The sequence below is a fragment of the Leiobunum rupestre genome, chromosome 7, assembly GCF_980474605.1.
Source record: "Leiobunum rupestre chromosome 7, qqLeiRupe1.1.hap1, whole genome shotgun sequence".
NCBI lineage: Eukaryota > Metazoa > Arthropoda > Arachnida > Opiliones > Sclerosomatidae > Leiobunum > Leiobunum rupestre.
This window is the reverse complement of record NC_143390.1, coordinates 25,297,767-25,315,731: the sequence shown is the minus strand read 5'-3', so window position 1 is coordinate 25,315,731 and position 17,965 is coordinate 25,297,767. Positions and strand designations below refer to the sequence as shown.

The following is a 17,965-nucleotide window of genomic DNA, read 5'->3' as shown; positions in this document are numbered from 1 at the left end:
TTGGACATAAAACTACAACGGAGCCATCTAGTGGGGAAAATGTGAACTATGACCACGTGTTTTGTTTAGGAACTGGATAAAAAATTATATTTTTATGGCACCTAGAATCGCTACGACAGTTGTCAAAGCAACCATATTTCCCCATAATTAAATTTAAAACTTAACATTCATTGCAACTTTCTTTGAAATTATATAGTTTTCGGGCAAATTTCTTCGACGTGGCCTAAGCTAATAACCGTTTAAGTTCGAAATACTGTCTAGCAGACGAATGTATTGGTAACTCCTAGGTTACTTTGAAGCTTTGTAGGAGGCGCTAAAAACGTTATGTCCAAGTATTTGACAGCTGTAGCCGATCCGCGATGCATTGGTCGGGGGAATACAAATTTCTTCTCCAGGTACACTTGAATCCTCCTAGGTGGTATTAAGTTACAATGAATAATGAAGTTAAACACCACGCGGCGCGATTCACGATTCGCGCCTTCTTGAATTATAAACATTTATATGGTTTCTAGAGTCTAGACGTATCCACATTTCACATTCCATAAAAAATAATCTACAATGGGACCAATAGAAAAAAAATCATGTTAAGGGTCACTGGTCCTAAGGACCAGTTTATTTTGGTAGACAATAGGGGTCACTAATCCTAAGGACTAGTTTTAAAAAATTCCTTATTTCCAAGACTGCGTTTGGCCTATGTCTCATGACGTCACGGTCAGAGGAAATAGTTCAGATGGGCGATGCTAGCTAACCTGGCGGTAAAACCAAGAAGCATATCCTGAGCTAGGGCTGTGCGAGTAGCGGTTTTAGGCAATCGAGTCGGGTACCGAGTATCTGAAAACCTTTTCATCGAGTGTCGAGTCGGGTAGTATTTCTATCGAGTCGGGTAATCGAGTACTCGATTAAGCGAAAAAAAATCTTTATTCGAGTACTCGATCGAGTTTTTTTCGGGTAATTTTCTTTAATTATTAATAATGGTATTCTTGATTATTCATAACTGTATTAAACTTGATAACGAATTTGAAACTTACCAATTCATAGATAAGTTGACTGATTAACTCTATTATTAAACATTTAAACTCCTAAATTGATACCTTATCAGAGCGTCGCGTTGAAATTATTGCGCCGGAAACACAAAATTTTGTAAAATATTCGTCGAATAGTCGAGTAACCGAACCTGATGGGGAAAATAATAACCCGACGAATTCAGCAAGGTGGCTTATTCGAGTATTCGAGTACCCGAATATGTAAATTTTCGATACTCGATAATCGACGAGTATTGCATTTTTCTTAAGCGAGTTACGAGTTCGGGTACCCGACATAAAAATATGTCGGGTACTCGATGATGATCGAGTAGTCGCACAGCCCTAATATCCTCCTTGGTAAAATTCCCGAAGACGTTGTCACGTTGGTTAATTTATTCCTTTTTCAAAAATTTTGCCTCTGTTAAGTTCAAGCGTGGCTCAAGCTCGTAAGAAATATACACCAGAAGAGTTAGCTTTAAAGCCGAAAAGTAAATTTAGTCAGTGTAATTTATTTATAAAAGATTTGTATTCAATTGGTACTATACAAACCAGTGAATATTTAAACCAAGGCTTAACTAAAATTCCACTAGATAGGGATGTACAGACAAATTTTAGAATAGTAACATGGATTAAATAACCTTATAAGGTTATTTAATCAATGATAGTAATAACCAAGGTAATAATGCAGAATCGCAAACTGAGATTTTGGGTTGAATTGTACCTCAAGAAAATGGGGATGAAATTAATTGTTTTACAACTAATAAACTTAAATGTGCTAAACGTAAATGTGAGCCAAATGAAGCTGCTAAGGAGACAAATTGTGATGAAGATTTCTAGATTTGACACTGTTGAAGAAATCAAAAGTGGATAACTGCACCCCGATTAAATTACTAACTTCAGTTGATAATGTCCCATGTAGCCAGTCGTGTATAATATTTTATATTGAAACTTTTCTCAATCATCGCTGGGACTTTTCGAATTATAGTTAAAAATGTTTCTTTAAATTTTAATCATTTTTCACAACTTAAGTAGTTTCTTTAATTGTTTTTCCTGGATTATTTCTACCAGATGAGAGGCGAAACTGATCCGGTAACCATTTTGGTAACTGTTGACACATACGGCATTAGGGAATCATGTGCAATAAATAAACCTCCGTTGTTAATTGCCTTATTTATGTATTTATTGAGGTTTTTTGCCAAGCTATCGAAACTACATTGGAGAGTTCATTTGCATATATTGGGTCACAAATTATAACTGGGTTAATTCCTTATTCATTAAGTACACCCAATTGTTCCATGCGTACAGAAAGCCACTATCCTCCTCTTTCGTCAGAGTAATGCGAATGTGACAACTCGTGTTGAGAACACATATCTTCTAGTAGTTCTTTTAAAGTTCCATTGTTTTTAAATTCGTTAAACACTTTAAGCCGCACACCCCATTCAAACAAAACAAAAATGTTTTTATCAATTATCTACCTAAGCCTTGCCAAACTTGTGAATTTTCACAAAGAGCAGACGCACCAAATCCAGCCCAAAGACTATATAATCAGGTGGATAAGGAACTGAAGAAGAACTATAATATATCAGCCGATTTACGCTGGTACATGCGAGTAAAGCGCCATTTGTAATGCTCCGCCAAAGGGGGTAGGCACAAACTAGGGGCATGCTTGGGGATCCTCATTTTTGATGGAGCAGGGCTACCGGATCCTCCCAGACTTTCTGTTTTATATCCACTTTTGATGTTACTATACTAAAATTTGTCTACATCCCTATCTACTGGAATTTTAGTTAAGCCTTGGTTTAAATCTTCACTGGTTTGTATAGTACCAATTGAATACAAATCTTTTATAAATAAATTACACTGACTAAATTTACTTTTCGGCTTTAAAGCTAACTCTTCTGGTGTATATTTCTTACGAGCTTGAGCCACAGTGACTCTTGAACTTAACAGAGGCAAAATTTTTGAAAAAGGAATAAATTAACCAACGAGACAACGTCTTCGGGAGATTTACCAAGGAGGATATGCTTCTTGGTTTTACCGCTAGGTTAGCTAGCATCGCCCATCTGAACTATTTCCTCTGACCGTGACGTCATGAGACATAGACCAAACGTAACAGAGTCGTTCCTGATTGGCTCAATCATTGTATAGGGGAAACAGCTCCTCATTTTTGAAGGAAACCACTGGGAAAGCTAACGAACCCTTTTCCTCCCAGACTTTCTGTTTTATATCCACTTTTGATATAACACACAAATTTTGAGTTAATTTTGCTCCAATAGAACTTACAATTGTTAGTTATTATTTTTAAAACTTATATCAGAAGTTTAAAGGGCAACACAACTTGACGCGCGGAAGTGTCGTGGAAGTTGTGTGAGAAGAGATGAAAGCTTTAATTTCTTCCACCAGAAGTTTATAAAATGTATCTTACGAGAGAAGAAGGCTCGAGGCAAATTCCATTAAGCACGAATTTACCGCCAAAACGGCTAAAAAAACCGCGTTAATTAATTAGCCAACGATGAAAAATGTTAATTAGGCTTACACTCCGTAGGGATGTGTGCTTATTTATAACTCATACTTGCTCGACATAATAGTTTAAAAAATTCGCTTTATGCTGTATATCACCCCGCACTATTCTATCTTCCGAAACGCCTGTGAAAGTACATGTTTCAAAAGAATAACTTTAGCAGTAAAAGAAGATGAACACATCTTTCGTAAGAGATATATTATACACTTCAGCTTCCACCCATCAAGTTATATTGCCATTTAAATTTATAGTAACTTACGGGATAATTTCCTAAATCATTTGACATAAATCTTTTGATTAACTAGTTCACATCGGCCACATCATATTTCAAAACTACCGCCCAAAAATGGTGCTTTATGTCGTACCCCCAAAATGTAATTCCTCTTGGAAACCCTACATTGATTAGGAGTTTTACCTCTGCTGTAGAATTTGTCAGCAGTTGGGGTTATGAGTAGAATCAGAGAACCATAACTCCAACTCCACAATTTTAGTGCCATATGTAGTTGGAGAGATGAGCAGTTGGGCAAATGAACAGTTCGAGAAATGAGCAGTTGGAGAAATGAGCAGTTGGAGAAATGAGCGGTTGGACAAATGAGAAGTTGGAAAAATTAACCCCATCCAACGGTTTTTCTCCGTTGATAGTTGTTAAACGCAGCCACACGTGCCTCTATTTCTTTTCTATCTCTATGGGTGTAGCCCATAGAAATCTTATACACCTACCTAGAATGCTCCGGTCTACGGGAGAACCTGACGCCAAGACATTTTGTAGCAACGACTAATGATTATATAGTCTTTGCTTAATCTTCAGCCAATCAGCAGCCATTCATTAATTACGGCAAGCCGCTAGCGCCATAACATGGCGGTTAAAAATAGTAGAAGCTCAGATGATTTTTACAGGATCCATCCGATCCAAGCTCGCAGAATTCCCATAGGTTTTTGCTGGAATTTTTTCACATGAATCGCTTCAACGTTTTTGGATTTTTATTTAATAATAGTGGAAAGATTTTTTAACTTTTTGTTTTGTTTCATATTTACTTATTATAAGGAATATTTAAATGCCATTGTGATGAAGATAAATAAGATTTCATTTAGGTTCGCTTTGAAAATATTTAAGTCTAGGCCTGACATGGGCCTAAACTTTAAGTAAAGAAACAGTCTACCATGTTTAAAAACTACATTAAACTCGATCACGGGTCACGGCCACCTGCACGCGCTCACGTGAGCGCGTGCAGGGGGCCATGACTCGATTGACGTGGGCCAATCAAATGCGAGTTCTTAAGGTGACGTAATCTAAAATCGATTTATTATTTTCAGTAACTCACAGCGTTTTCCATTGGGAACCTCCGAGCACTCCCGGAGTGCTCCAAAATCCAAATCGTATTCCATTGGGAAAAAATGGGCAACTCCGAGAGGGAGGTTCGTCTTCCATTGACCAAGGTACTCCCTCCCGGAGTGCTCCCAGCTGCCCCATCTCGAGAGTCGGAGGGAACCAAAAAAGGTGCTCCGAAAAATTTTCGTATTTCATTGGGAGTTACCAGGGCGAATCCTCTGAGCACCTCCTACAGAGAGCAGTGACGTCATTCAACAAATCCGGATCACACTCGGAGGTTCCCAATGGAAAACGCTATCAAACTAGATGGCAACGAGTCGTTGCCGTAATAACTCTTTCAATCGTGATTGGCTGATAATGACGAAACCTCCGAAAATGTAATTGGCCCATTTTGTATTTACTGCCCTACATTTCAGAAACGCATTATCTCCAAAAAGCTGTTTTCGAGAAAAATCGCTTTTTGTGATTTTTATAAAAAATAAGAAAATTAAACTAACTAGAAATGAGGAAATTAATTGATTTGGGGTATTTTTTAACGAAGATTCCGAATATGACATTACCAATGACTTAAATTACTTGGATGTTTGAATAATGCGACATAATGCGTTTTGAACATCCCCAAAAGAACAAAATACTGCGCAGAAACGCATTATAAACACATAATGCGTTTCTGCGCAGTAAATTCCAACTCCTGAGTCAAAACAGAAACGCATTAAATGCAATTTGTTGCATTTCTAATTATAATCGGACGATTCCACAAAAATCGTGTTTGTCAGAGTACCTAGGCTTAGTTATAAGTTAATTTTAAAGGAAAATAATCAAAATAATTAGTAAAGAATAACTTAAGTAAAGTCACTATCTTAACATTATAAATATATTATCATAAGTTAAATAATTAGTAAAGAAAAACTGGAAGTAAAGTAACTATTATCTTAACATTATATATTATCATAACTTAATTAAAAAATTATTTAATGATATTATCATAAGTTAATTATAAATAAGCTTAGTATTAAAATAAAAAAATGAAAACATTTTATTTGTTAAAATAAATATTCTTAAGTAAGGAACATTTTGTTCAAAGCATAAAAACTATTATAACTAATTTACATTATAGCATAACATTCTATATAACGTTCTATTCTTCGGCCAATCCACGACTCTTTAGTAAGTCATTGCTATTGTTGTTTTCTGGCAGCTCCATCCAAAATAATCTATGAATCACGGGGATTCGACAAATAATTTCCTCAATTAGTTTAGCTTTCTTGGAAGGATTAATTGCCAATTGAAAAGTAGTCGGAAATGAAGGAAAAACATTTAAATATGACGTTTGCATGAAGTTCCATCCCTTTGGCGCAAGTATGCCCCCTCTAAGCGCAGGTATGCCCATTGAAAAGTAGTCGGAAATGAAGGAAAAACATTTAAATATGACATATACATAAAGTTCCATCCCTTTGGCGCAAGTATACCCCCTCTAAGCGCAGGTATGCCCATTGAAAAGTAGTCGGAAATGAAGGAAAAACATTTAAATATGACGTTTGCATGAAGTTCCATCCCTTTGGCCCAAGTATGCCCCCTCTAAGCGCAGGTATGCCCATTGAAAAGTACTCGGAAATGAAGTTAAAACAATTTATTATCAAGTTTTATTATTGAAATTAAATTAAATCATTTTAAAGTAATTTTAACTGAATAAAGATGTCTGTAAAATGGATAAACATTCAAAACCTTGTGTGAAAATGAAGTTATAAGAAATTTAAACTGAATAAAAATCTCGGTAAAATGGATAAACATTCAAAACCTTACGCGAAAATGAAGCTAAAACGCTTTGTATAAGCTGGCCAAGTTCGCTCTTATCTTAGCTAATGGTATGCCCGTGCTGTAAAGCATGGGCATACCATTAGCTAAGATAAGAGCGAACCAGGCCGATTTGTATAAGCTAAAAAAATGTCTGGCCAAGCTCGCTCCTATCTTGGCTAATGGTATGGCCGGTATGCCGGTATGCTTTTTAGTAGGGGCACCAGTGAGCCCTAAAACTAATCGAGAAAGTCTAGCAGACAATGCTATCGCGTTTGAAAAATTTATCGGACCAATTCCAACGTTACGTCCTAAGCAGATACTTATCTCCTGCACGATAATGCGTTTCTGCGCGGTAATTTTGAAAATTTGGCTTAAAAATGCGTTTTGTCAATTACAATATCTTGAAATCTAGGAGATATAAAAATAAATGGATTTGAAATTAGGAATCAGCGACTTAAAATTAGTATAAAAGGTAGTGAAACGCAAAATCTCAAAATTGATCGATAATGTGTTTCTGAAATGTAGGGCAGTTTATACGGAATCATTCTATGTTATAAGATTTCTATGGTGTAGCCAGACTTGGAAATAGCGGGAGTCTTGGAGCCAAAGGCTCTTTAAAAAAAATCAGGTGGCCCTTAAAATAAATCATTCGAACGGGGGTTGCGGGCCATCGCTGCTCCCAAATTAAATAAAAAATATTTATTGCAAATATCATGGACATTTCTGGAAATTAATTTTATATACGCCGCTTCTGAACTCCCTTTGGGCCAGTGGCCCTGAATAAAAATAAAGTTACGGGGGGTCGGGAGCCCGTAGGACCCCTGTTAAAAATATCACTATTTCCAAGTCTGGGTGTAGCTGCAAATTTCGTTTGCCATCTGGAAGCCCTGAAAATTAATCAGAAATGGCGGATGCCGAAGTGAAATCGCGAATCTGTGAAACAATAAATTGCGGTAAAGAAGCAAAATTACGTTGCCCAACATGTATTAAAAATGGTACTCCAGGCTCTTTCTTTTGCTCGCAGGTAAGTTTTAGGGAAATACGTTTTTGAAGATTAATGGGCAAGATAGCTTTGTGGGCTATTAAAATCTGCGCCAAGGCTTAGTAAGTCACATGGTGTTAAGCCTTGGCAAGTGGCGACGCAAATTATTTTAATTGCTTATTTTAAAATTTGTTATAGGAATGTTTCAAAAGTAACTGGGATGTGCATAAAATAGGTATTTTAGTTTTACATCTATTAAATTAAAGTGGTATTTTAAGTCTGACTTTAGTATTTTTATATCAATTGCGAACACAGTTCATAGGAAAGTCAGTAAGTATTATTTTTTTTTTTATTAATACACCACTCCTTAAGCAAGTATAATATCTTGTGTCTTTCTCAGAAGAGGCTACAATTCCTATATTTCAACCTTGGCCTGGGTACAAATTCACTGGGAAACTGAAACCCTATCCCGTTGTAAGATTGTATAAAGAGGGCACGGATGATTTGACTGAAATGCCTTTATTCTAAAGTTGCAAAGTTCCATTTATTTAAATTTAAATTTATAATAGACACCGAAAAGGAATGTACCAGATACTATTAAACGTCCTGATTATGCTGATCACCCAAAAGGGTACCCTTTAAGTGAACAAGCTGTGAAGGGATCAACCGAAATTAAAGTATTGAATGATGAGGAAATTGAAGCCATGCGTGTTGTTGGGAAGGTACAAACGCTAAAATGATGGCCAAACCATTTAAACACCGAAGAATATATGGAGTTTTTTAAAATTTAGGCATATGTGTTTGCTTTATTATAAATAGCTGGCTAGAGAATGCTTAGATGTAGCTGCCGACGCTGTTGCTGTTGGGATATCTACGGACGAAATTGACAGGCTTGTTCATGAGGTATATATTTGACCATGCAAATTTTTTGTTATACTATAATTTTCCACCATTACTCTTGCAGGCAGCCATTGATAGAGATTGTTATCCATCTCCATTAAACTATTATTGCTTTCCTAAATCTTGTTGCACGTAAGTCACTCAGGTTAAGATATTGAAATTAATGGTGTAATAAATTTTGGTCCTTTACTTTTAGATCTGTAAATGAAGTTATCTGTCATGGTATACCAGATATGAGGCCTTTAGAAGATGGGGATTTGTTAAATGGTATGTAAGAAATAATCATTAGAAATTTTACAAATTTAATTTGAAATTTTATCTTACAGTTGATATTACGGTGTACCACAATGGTTTTCATGGAGATCTGAATGAAACTTTTTTTGTGGGAAATGTCAGTGATCAAGCAAAAAAACTGGTTGAAGTAACGTATGACTGCTTGTCAAAAGCCATTGATATTGGTAAGTATTTCAATACTCACTCAATTTTTATTAAATTACTAATCTTTGGTTTATTTTAGTTCATCCAGGGGTAAAATACCGGGAAATTGGAGGTGTCATACAGAAAATTGCCCAATCTCATGGTTTTTCCGTTGTTCGAAGCTACTGCGGGCATGGCATTCACAGACTCTTTCACACTGCTCCTAATGTGCCTCATTATGCTAGTAAGTTTTATTTGTGCTGTAGTGCTATTAAATGCTTAAATGACAAATGTTCCCTACATAATTGTAGAAAATAAAGCTGTTGGGATTATGAAAGCTGGCCATACATTTACGATTGAACCCATGATAAGTGAAGGTAAACGTTTTTCCTTGTATAGTTTTTGTTTTATATATATTTGCATCTTTAGGGTCAATGAGAGATGAAGTTTGGCCAGATGAATGGACTGCAGTCACCCAGGTAAAAAGGAATAGAATTTATATTTATAAATATTGGCTATGTTATATCCCCAATATTTTCGTAGGATGGCAAACTCTCAGCCCAATTTGAACAAACTTTATTGGTAACCGAAACTGGATGTGAAATTCTCACTAGACGAAGGAAAAATAATGGTCAACCCTATTTCCAAGATAAATCATTGTAATTGCATCTGCTAAGCTATCATTCGGATTCTTTTTAAGTAAGGATATCTTCCGAAAGGGAGCCTAAGTACTCTTACAAATAATTTAATAAGCTTATAACAAAATGGTTCTGGAATCTACTATTGTGTGTTTCTATTTAATTGGGTTTTTGCTAAAGCATAGAAGATTCTGTAGTTTATTCTTGGTCTAAACTCTAGAACTATAAGAAAAATATTGCAATAAGCTGTTCATTTATTTCACCTTTGGGTGAAGAAACATTTATCAAATTAGGGGGAAGAGGTATTCTTGACAGTAATTTTATTATGAGAATTGACTTAAAGGGTTCGAATTAAGTAGGCCACTTTTTGAATGAAATTAAGTAAAAACAAATTTATTTTTGGAAAAAATATGAAATGAAAACTGGCCACTTCTTGAATAATGTAGACAAAAATGAATACGCTTATTTTTAATGAAAAATAACATGGGTGGAAATTACGTTACTTCCAATACAATTAAAATTTTAAGTTATTTCAAACTTTGAGAATTGTTTTAATCTGTTGGAGAGACCTGTTATTTTTAATTTCTACCTTTATAATCATACTAACGGAACTGTTAATTAAGAAATAGGTGTCCCAATAATCATGTATAAAGGAAGAAAAATTAATACATCATTTAATCAATCAATTTTTATTTAATTGAAATATTTTTTTTTGTCATTGGTATTGTTATAAAGAAAAAGATTCCCAATCACCAGCTAACATAAAATGATTTAAAATCCCCATGTTCATTAAATTAATAATAAAAAACAATTGAAGAATAAAAATGTCAATGCTCTGATGAAGATAAAAAATATGAAATAAACGTCATCTTTTTATAAAATATTGGTTTCCTGCTAAAAGTAACCCTTTCTCAATATTTCAAAAAGTGGTCAAGAATATATTGAAAGTGGTCAGTTTTTATATTGGACAAGTTTAATTTTAAAAAAATGGGCCATTTATAATATTCCCTATAAGAAAATTATTTGGCCTTGAGAGGACCTTGTGAATAGGAGATATGACCAAGGTTGGACATAATGATATTTATTTTAGTAGTGAAGGACTATTGGGGTTATAAAAACAAGGACAGCCAACATTTTTCTTTACTGTCAGGATTAAAATAGGAGTTTATCACTTGAGTTACATGATGCGATTTTTTTAAATAAAATGGGATTGATAAATGATGAATTTATGATACGCCATATTTGCCTTTATTTATGAATATTTAGGTAAATTTTTCGATTAATTTTAATAGTCAGAGCATTTATTTTAGTAGTCAAATGCCTTATGTCCAACCCTGGATGTGACTAGCTTGTTATCTGGAAGCCTACATCAGTCTGCTTTTCTTTGGGATATTAAATTATTTTTGAAAATACTGGTTTAACAGGGTTGTCCAATTTAATCAAATTATTTTTAACAAAAATCACTGATTTTACTTCAATGCCAATTCAGAGCAAAGTAACTTAAATTTATTTTTTAATTTGAAATTTGATTTTATTAAGAATAATTTTAAATGTAGTTTACGTTTCCGCTGCATTCACATTAGTAATCAGTTGGTCAAGACAAAAGCATAAAAAAAAATTAAAAATGAATAAAATAGATTTTTTAGATTAAAAAATTAAATCAAAACAATATTTTCTATGAAAAGTTATTGTCACCTTTCTTAAGGTTATGAAAATCGTTTAAAAATACGTAGCAGTTAATAAATTCCATACAAAAAAATATTTTAAAAATGAACTGTCAAGTATACTAAAATTATACTATTCATTGTTAATAATTTTACTTCAGTCTATTATTTAGCCATACAATTCTAGGGTTTTTCCCTTGTATTTTATAAATATTTAAAAATGTATAGAACTCCAAAACTCATTTCATTCAACAAAACATCTTCAAGGAAATCATCAAGAAGTAATATTTCCGAGAACCAGGACCTGTAAGTTACTATTTATATAGTGCTTATTGAAATAATGGCATTTTTCATGTCTAAATAGAACATTGCTAAGCCTTAATATGTCAAAAAAGCTACCTGGTTAAAATGAAACAGTCTTGTTGCATACCTTACAGGCAAAAAATATCCATTATTTCAACAAGCTCTTATAAACTATCTTGCAGGTCTTGGCTCTTGGAAAAATTACTTCTTGGTGATTTCTTTCAAGATGTTTTTTAGAAGCACCTATTCTAGAATAATCAGCATAAAATTTATTTATAAAATAAAGTAATTACCATAATTACGATTAAAATTCCAAGAGCATGTACAAATCTTTTCATAATCTGGGAATAACCACGGCCAACTTTGATCACGCGCTGTTCGCGCTACAGCGGCCAACACATTCGTGGAAATTCCGCGAGCAAGGATTTTTCCCCCTATAAACTGTACTATAATGTGTAGGAAGCCAGCGCCACGCTCGGTTGTTAAATTGTCTTCAATGTAAAAACTATACTAAAAATAATAATCCGCTAGGGGCGCTGACGTCATACACATCTTTTGCTCATAGGTTAACACAGAAACGTCAACGAATGAGATGGCCGCTGTAGCGCGAGACATCAAAGTTGGCCGTGGAATAACTAACGCGTAAAACATAGTTTTTAAATCCAAAACTCATTTTTCAAATACAATTTTGCCAGTTTCAATAACATTACCGCGATCTATCGGTTTCCCTCTGGCACGAGAAGGGAGGGGGAGAACGAAACCGGCGTGCCAATGAGTTACTGGTTGATTTGGGGGGGGGGGGGGGTGAAGAGCAACGTTAAAAATCATAATCATTCACCCTAAGTAGATATAAATACATCCTGGGTCCAGCTTTTCCACAAATAGAGCCAAAAGAAAGGGTTCCATAACTTCCATTGCGTACTAAAACAAGCTATTGACGCTAGTGTGAATTTTCATATCTTATTCTCAAAGTAGGCATTTATAGGAGGCCAACCTTGAGTTTTATTATTCGTTGAAAGTAACCGAGAACTTTTTTCTTTCAGGGAATAAAAAAATAAATGCGTATTTATGTTTGACGCTGTATAGAATATTAATCCAATTTTTCTTATTTTGCCAAAAAAAACCTTTGGAAGATACTAATTTTTTAATTAGAAATCGTGAAATTTTCACTGTCAGACTGTTTTGGAAATGTTTTGTATAGACACTTTGATGTCTTTTCGAAAAATTAAAATTCGCGTTATGCAAAAATTATACTCAATTTTACGTTTATATTTCCGCGTCTTCATTGGCTCAATGTTTTCCAATCGGTAGTTAATCCCACCGCGCTGTCTATGGTTTTTTGCTGCTGTGGAAATTTGGCAAAGGGGAAGTAGAAATACTGAAGCGTACATTGCGTCAACCTTAGCATTCTTAGGAAATACAAAACATCTTTAGTACAATGACTTGAAAGCCTTTTGAGTTTCCCAACCATCAAAGATCAGATGAGGTCTGTTCTCATAATGCCTATTTATAGAGGTAAAATTTCATAATACCGAGTGTAAATGACCCCTGGGTTATTTAAAAATCTTAACTACATTGAGCTTTTAAAAAAAAAAACGTCCCCGGCAGTCAACCACCTTATGATAATTTGCCGCTTATCTTTGATGATAATTTTTAGACTTACGTCGAAAATGAAAAATCCTTGAAATGTTGGTATAAAGTCTGACAATATATAGCAGGGTAATCAAAGGTTGTTAAAAAAAGACGCTAATGACCATATTGCGAGGGTTAAGCTTAAAAATAGAAACCGTTTTTTATGTATATTTATTTTTTCGAAGGATAAGATGGTTCTGCTCGAATCGGACGCTAGCTGACAGTTGGTTCTAAGGTTGAGGGGAAAAACGCGTACTCAGCCAGATCTGACGAGCGAGTTAGCCTTCCCACGAATTCACTGTTAGATGATGAAACGAAACGTTTCAACTGGGGACTGAGAATTAACCTTGGTTGCCTATTTTAGCTTCATCCATCAATAACCCATCTTATATTGTAATTTTTGAGAGAGATTCGCAAATAATGTTTTATTTTATTTTTTACAAGTATAACAAGCAACGTGGTTCGGCTAGGAGGACTATTGGGTAACCTTTGAGCAAAATATTTTGAAACTTTAAAAGTTACGAAGGCGAGGGATTAGTGTCTAAAAGTCACGCGGTTTGAGAGGCACGACCGTTTCGAAATTGGGTTTAACGGGAAGACGATGAGCTCCGCGTTGTCGAGATGAGGTACACTTTAAACGCGTTGATCCGCAGCATCTTCCACCCGTTTCTTGGCCCGCGTCCCAAACTGACGATGGTCACATGTAAAAAGCCGCTACCCTCTTTGTTTCTCGTTTATAAAATCTAAGACTTCCTGGGCTTCAAACATCAGACTTCGACTCTAACCTGAGCTCTGAAACGTATTCTGTCATCCAGTTGATTTTTTCACCCGTGAACCGCGTCAGAAAAAGAGAAACAACGTGATTTATATCGCCTTTTTGTTCTTAATTATCGTCGGTAATGTCTAATTATTCCCTTTTGTCTATAACGGCATTATTTGTGGACAAAATTGGTCGTCGTTGTCTCGAAAACGGAATTTATTTGATCTGAGAAGACTATTCGTTTGACTGTTGACAAGAACGCGTTTTTGGTGTTCAGAAGAATAACTGAAGTTTGATCAATAAATTGGTAAGTTACTTACCGTTTCATTCCTTATTTAATTTAGAGAACACGAGGTTGAGCGATTGCTATATACAGATTTACATTAACCTGTTAGTAAATATAGGCGCCATTTCATAACTGAAGTCAACTCTTTCTTTGGGTTTTTGAGTGACCTCGTATCTGAAAGATACTCTCTTTGCTTCAGACTTTACTTCCCAGTCTTACCTTTGACAAATCTATCAACTTAGGTAAGACGTAGAGCTAGGGTAGATCTGGAAACTGCTGGATCAAGTCCAAGGCTCCGGAAAAGATTAAAAAAAAAGTTAAAATGACGCGCTTACGTTTAGTTTGCTATTTATATGTTTCCAATATTCTAATCTACATATCCACCTGCTATAGTTATTCATTAAATATGAAGATAATTAGTTGAGGGCATTGACGGATAATGTCGTGTTGGATTCCGTCCAAATATAATTCTCGGAACTCGCCTTTCAAGTTCGTTGTTCTAACTTTCACTTTCGCAATTTTGAACCTTTTCAAGCCGCCAAGTTTTACGAAACCACCAATTACGACACCTTTTAAGTTTCCTAGAAGTATAAGCTTCCGCGGCTCGCTCGAGGTAGGTCAAAAACAGGTCAGACCTCCCGGTAAAAGACCAAAATATTTTGCGTCCGGGTGGTTGTTTTCTTCGAAAATTCGTATATTTCATTCTGGCTGATATCTGCGCAGTTGGCAACAACGCTTAAGAGAAAAACCCTCTTTTCACTTCTTATTGTTTTAAAATTAGGATTTAGCGAAAAGGCGTTTTCTGCAAGAGATAATTGAAGATCCGAGTCCCTTACTTTCCCAAGAACGTTTTTGAGATGCTATTCGAGATAGTTTTACACAAACAATCGGAAATGTTTACTACGTAATTCTAACTCTTGTTTCCACAGAAGTCTGTCGAAAAATAAGCCATAAAATGTCGGGACTGTTTTTCTTATTCCTGAGTTGAAAAACTTAGAACATCCATTCATCCGAAGCAAGGTCGCGAGAAAAATTTCGGAAAACCGCGCAGTTTCCCATAGTTATGTTTATATTATAACTAAACCTCACTTGCCAGTTAAGTCAAAGGCTAGGAAGGTCGAAGTTTGCGCCTCGGGGTTAAGGGTAGATGTGAACTGATGTATTAATAGGTTCCCACCAACCAGACCCGCTTCGTCTGAACTGCGTAGGGAGGGGAGTCCCGTCTGTTATGGCGCCTATAATTAGAAACCCGGGAAGAGCTCGTTGTTCTTTTTACATCATTTTTTCCAATGTCGCCTATTGGAGCGACTATTTTGAAGTACTTCCGGCAAAGAACCGCGATTCCCAAAACTCTTTCGTCAACCTCGTTGCCGTCTTTTCTCCGGAAAAAACGTTACTTTAACCCAATTTCTCTCTTTTCAACTTCGTTCGGTTTTTCTTCCAGGTAATCAAACCAAAGCAAAGAGCGAATTTGTCAGAGGAACGACGTCTCGTCGTTTAATTTCTTTAAATTCGGATTCAAAAGACGAACAAGGATGCCTTCCTTGCCTTGCTTGGCCACCCTTCAAAGGGAGTTGGCCGACAGTATTATACGATGCGCCCCTTTGGACGAATTAAGGATATTGCTGGCTTGCGGAGCCAGGGTCAACGAACCCGTCACGCAGGGCTTGAGACCCTTGCATTACGCCGCCTACCAACAATACACTGATGCCGTTAACCTCTTACTGGTTCGAGGTAGCGAACCCGACGCCATGGATGACGTTGGTAAGAACCATTCCTCGATTCGTATAAGGTTGACTGAAATGGCGTGTGGCGTAAAGATGCGCCCGAAAATCCCCACAGTCGCGTAACTTGTGTAGTTCCAAGGGCGAGGGATCCAACATTTGGCACACTGCCGTCCTAAAATATTTCTTCCCATATGGTAAATACTAAAAAGAAAGTACAGAAATTTTTAAAAATCGAGAATCCCTCGAGCAAAAACTGCACATTTCCCACACCTCGTCCTCGGGCCATTTCGTTGACATTGAAATATGTTATTTTCGAATGCTAATCCTAATGGTTTTATTTTGCGGTTTAGGATACACGGCGTTGCATTTGTGCGCCGAGCGAGGCTACGACGATCTGATTCGACTACTTCTCAAACACGGAGCGCGCGTTTGCTTCACGGAGCTCGGTCCGGACGACAAAGCCTTGGGAAACCCGCCCCGCGCCACTCTAGCGGACGAGCCCTTGCGATTGGCCATAAAGAACGGACATTACGAATGCGCGGAACTCTTGTTGAAGAACGGTGCCGATCCGAACGCGAGGTATTTCCTGGGAGCCGAAATCAACATGATCAGCCCTTTAAATCTCACCTTCCTGGATCTGATGCTCAAGCACGGAGCGGATCCCGATTCCAGGGATCGATCCGGACTGACGCCCTTGATGAAGGCTTGCCGCCATCCGCAAGCCATGGACGCCGTTAAACTTTTGATTCGTTACGGAGCCGACGTGAACGCCATGACCTCCGAGAGGCATGACTTCCGAACCGTCCTCCATTACGCGGTGCTGAGCGGTAATCTCGACACGGTCAAGCTGGTCATGAGTCACGGCGCTAGCGTCAAATACCCGGCCCATTATAAAAAGCCTACCCCTTTAGATTTCGCTATTCTCAGGGGAAACTTTGATCTCGTTTGTTTCCTGATCGACGAGGGAGCCGACGTCAACTGCGGCTCTCCGATCATCGGGTCCCCCTTACACATCGCTCTCTCCGAGAAGGTCGAAAACAAGATGGACATTATCAAGCTCCTCTTGGAGAGGGGTGCCGACCCTAACGCCATTACGTTATCGAATCACGGGCCTCTGCTGAAACCACCCATCGGGGAATATTTCAACTCTTCGGAGGTACCCGACCCCGAGATAGTCCAATTGCTACTGCGGTACGGAGCTCGGGTAGTTTTAAAAGCCCAGTTACAGCACCCCCTTGGTATTTTAAAGACTGTCCATCGTCTCAACGACAACCCGGACGTTTTCGATACGGTTCTGGACGCGTCCGAGAGTTTCAGCGTACCTTCCATCAAGAGATCACTCCTGCTGAACGACGAGCAGAGGGATAAGTTACTGAGTTTGGCCAACACTCCTTTGACCTTGAAGAGGCAGATGAGGATCCGAATCCGGGATTGGATGGGGACGGGAAAAGAAGTCTCCAAGAAAGTAGAATCTTTACCCCTCCCCAATATCCTCAAATTGTATCTCCTCTTCGAGATATAGCGTCAGATATGGAGCGAAAAGTATTTGTATTTACGGGATTTTTTACGAAGAGATATTTTTTGTCGTTCGCAACACGCCTATTTCTTATACTAGAACGTTTTCTTTTGTAATAGCTTTATAAATATATTACGAGAATGTTTTAAAAGTATTTTATAAAAAATCGTCTTAACTTGTTTAAATTAATTTTTTAATAAAAAAATTTATCAAAAACAGAAATGTTTGGAATTTGTCAAAAACAAGTTTTTCCGGATTCGGGTGGCAGGTATTCTAGAGGCCGGGTGTGACTAATTATCGATGTTATTGTATAATATATGTAGTAATATTTGCCGTAGCCATAGGATAATTTCAGGAACCAATTTCGATTGACATTAATATATATATAGGCCAAGAATACGTTAATAATTCAATCGATCGTTTAAATTTCAAGGGAAAACTTAAGGCTATGTTGTCGCAATAAATATAAA

General features: G+C 36.7%; 2 protein-coding genes across 2 annotated transcripts; both read left to right on the top strand.

The window, feature by feature from the left end:
- The first annotated feature begins 7,527 nt into the window (after positions 1–7,527).
- Positions 7,528–10,065, top strand: LOC149935368 (methionine aminopeptidase 1). The gene is made up of 13 exons (XM_090153902.1): positions 7,528–7,694; positions 7,851–7,887; positions 7,968–7,982; positions 8,053–8,126; positions 8,222–8,374; positions 8,472–8,555; positions 8,617–8,684; positions 8,749–8,819; positions 8,879–9,010; positions 9,070–9,213; positions 9,281–9,346; positions 9,399–9,448; positions 9,513–10,065. Exons 1-13 carry the CDS (start codon positions 7,575–7,577, stop codon positions 9,630–9,632), a joined length of 1,134 nt encoding a protein of 377 aa, XP_090010028.1. The 5' UTR covers positions 7,528–7,574; the 3' UTR covers positions 9,633–10,065.
- Positions 10,066–13,926: 3,861 nt separating this feature from the next.
- On the top strand, positions 13,927–17,722 carry LOC149935367 (ankyrin repeat and SOCS box protein 14-like). The gene is made up of 3 exons (XM_090180991.1): positions 13,927–14,273; positions 15,697–16,016; positions 16,330–17,722. The coding sequence occupies exons 2-3, from the start codon at positions 15,788–15,790 to the stop codon at positions 17,499–17,501; spliced, it is 1,401 nt and encodes a 466-aa protein (XP_090037117.1). The 5' UTR covers positions 13,927–14,273; positions 15,697–15,787; the 3' UTR covers positions 17,502–17,722.
- Positions 17,723–17,965: the final 243 nt, after the last annotated feature.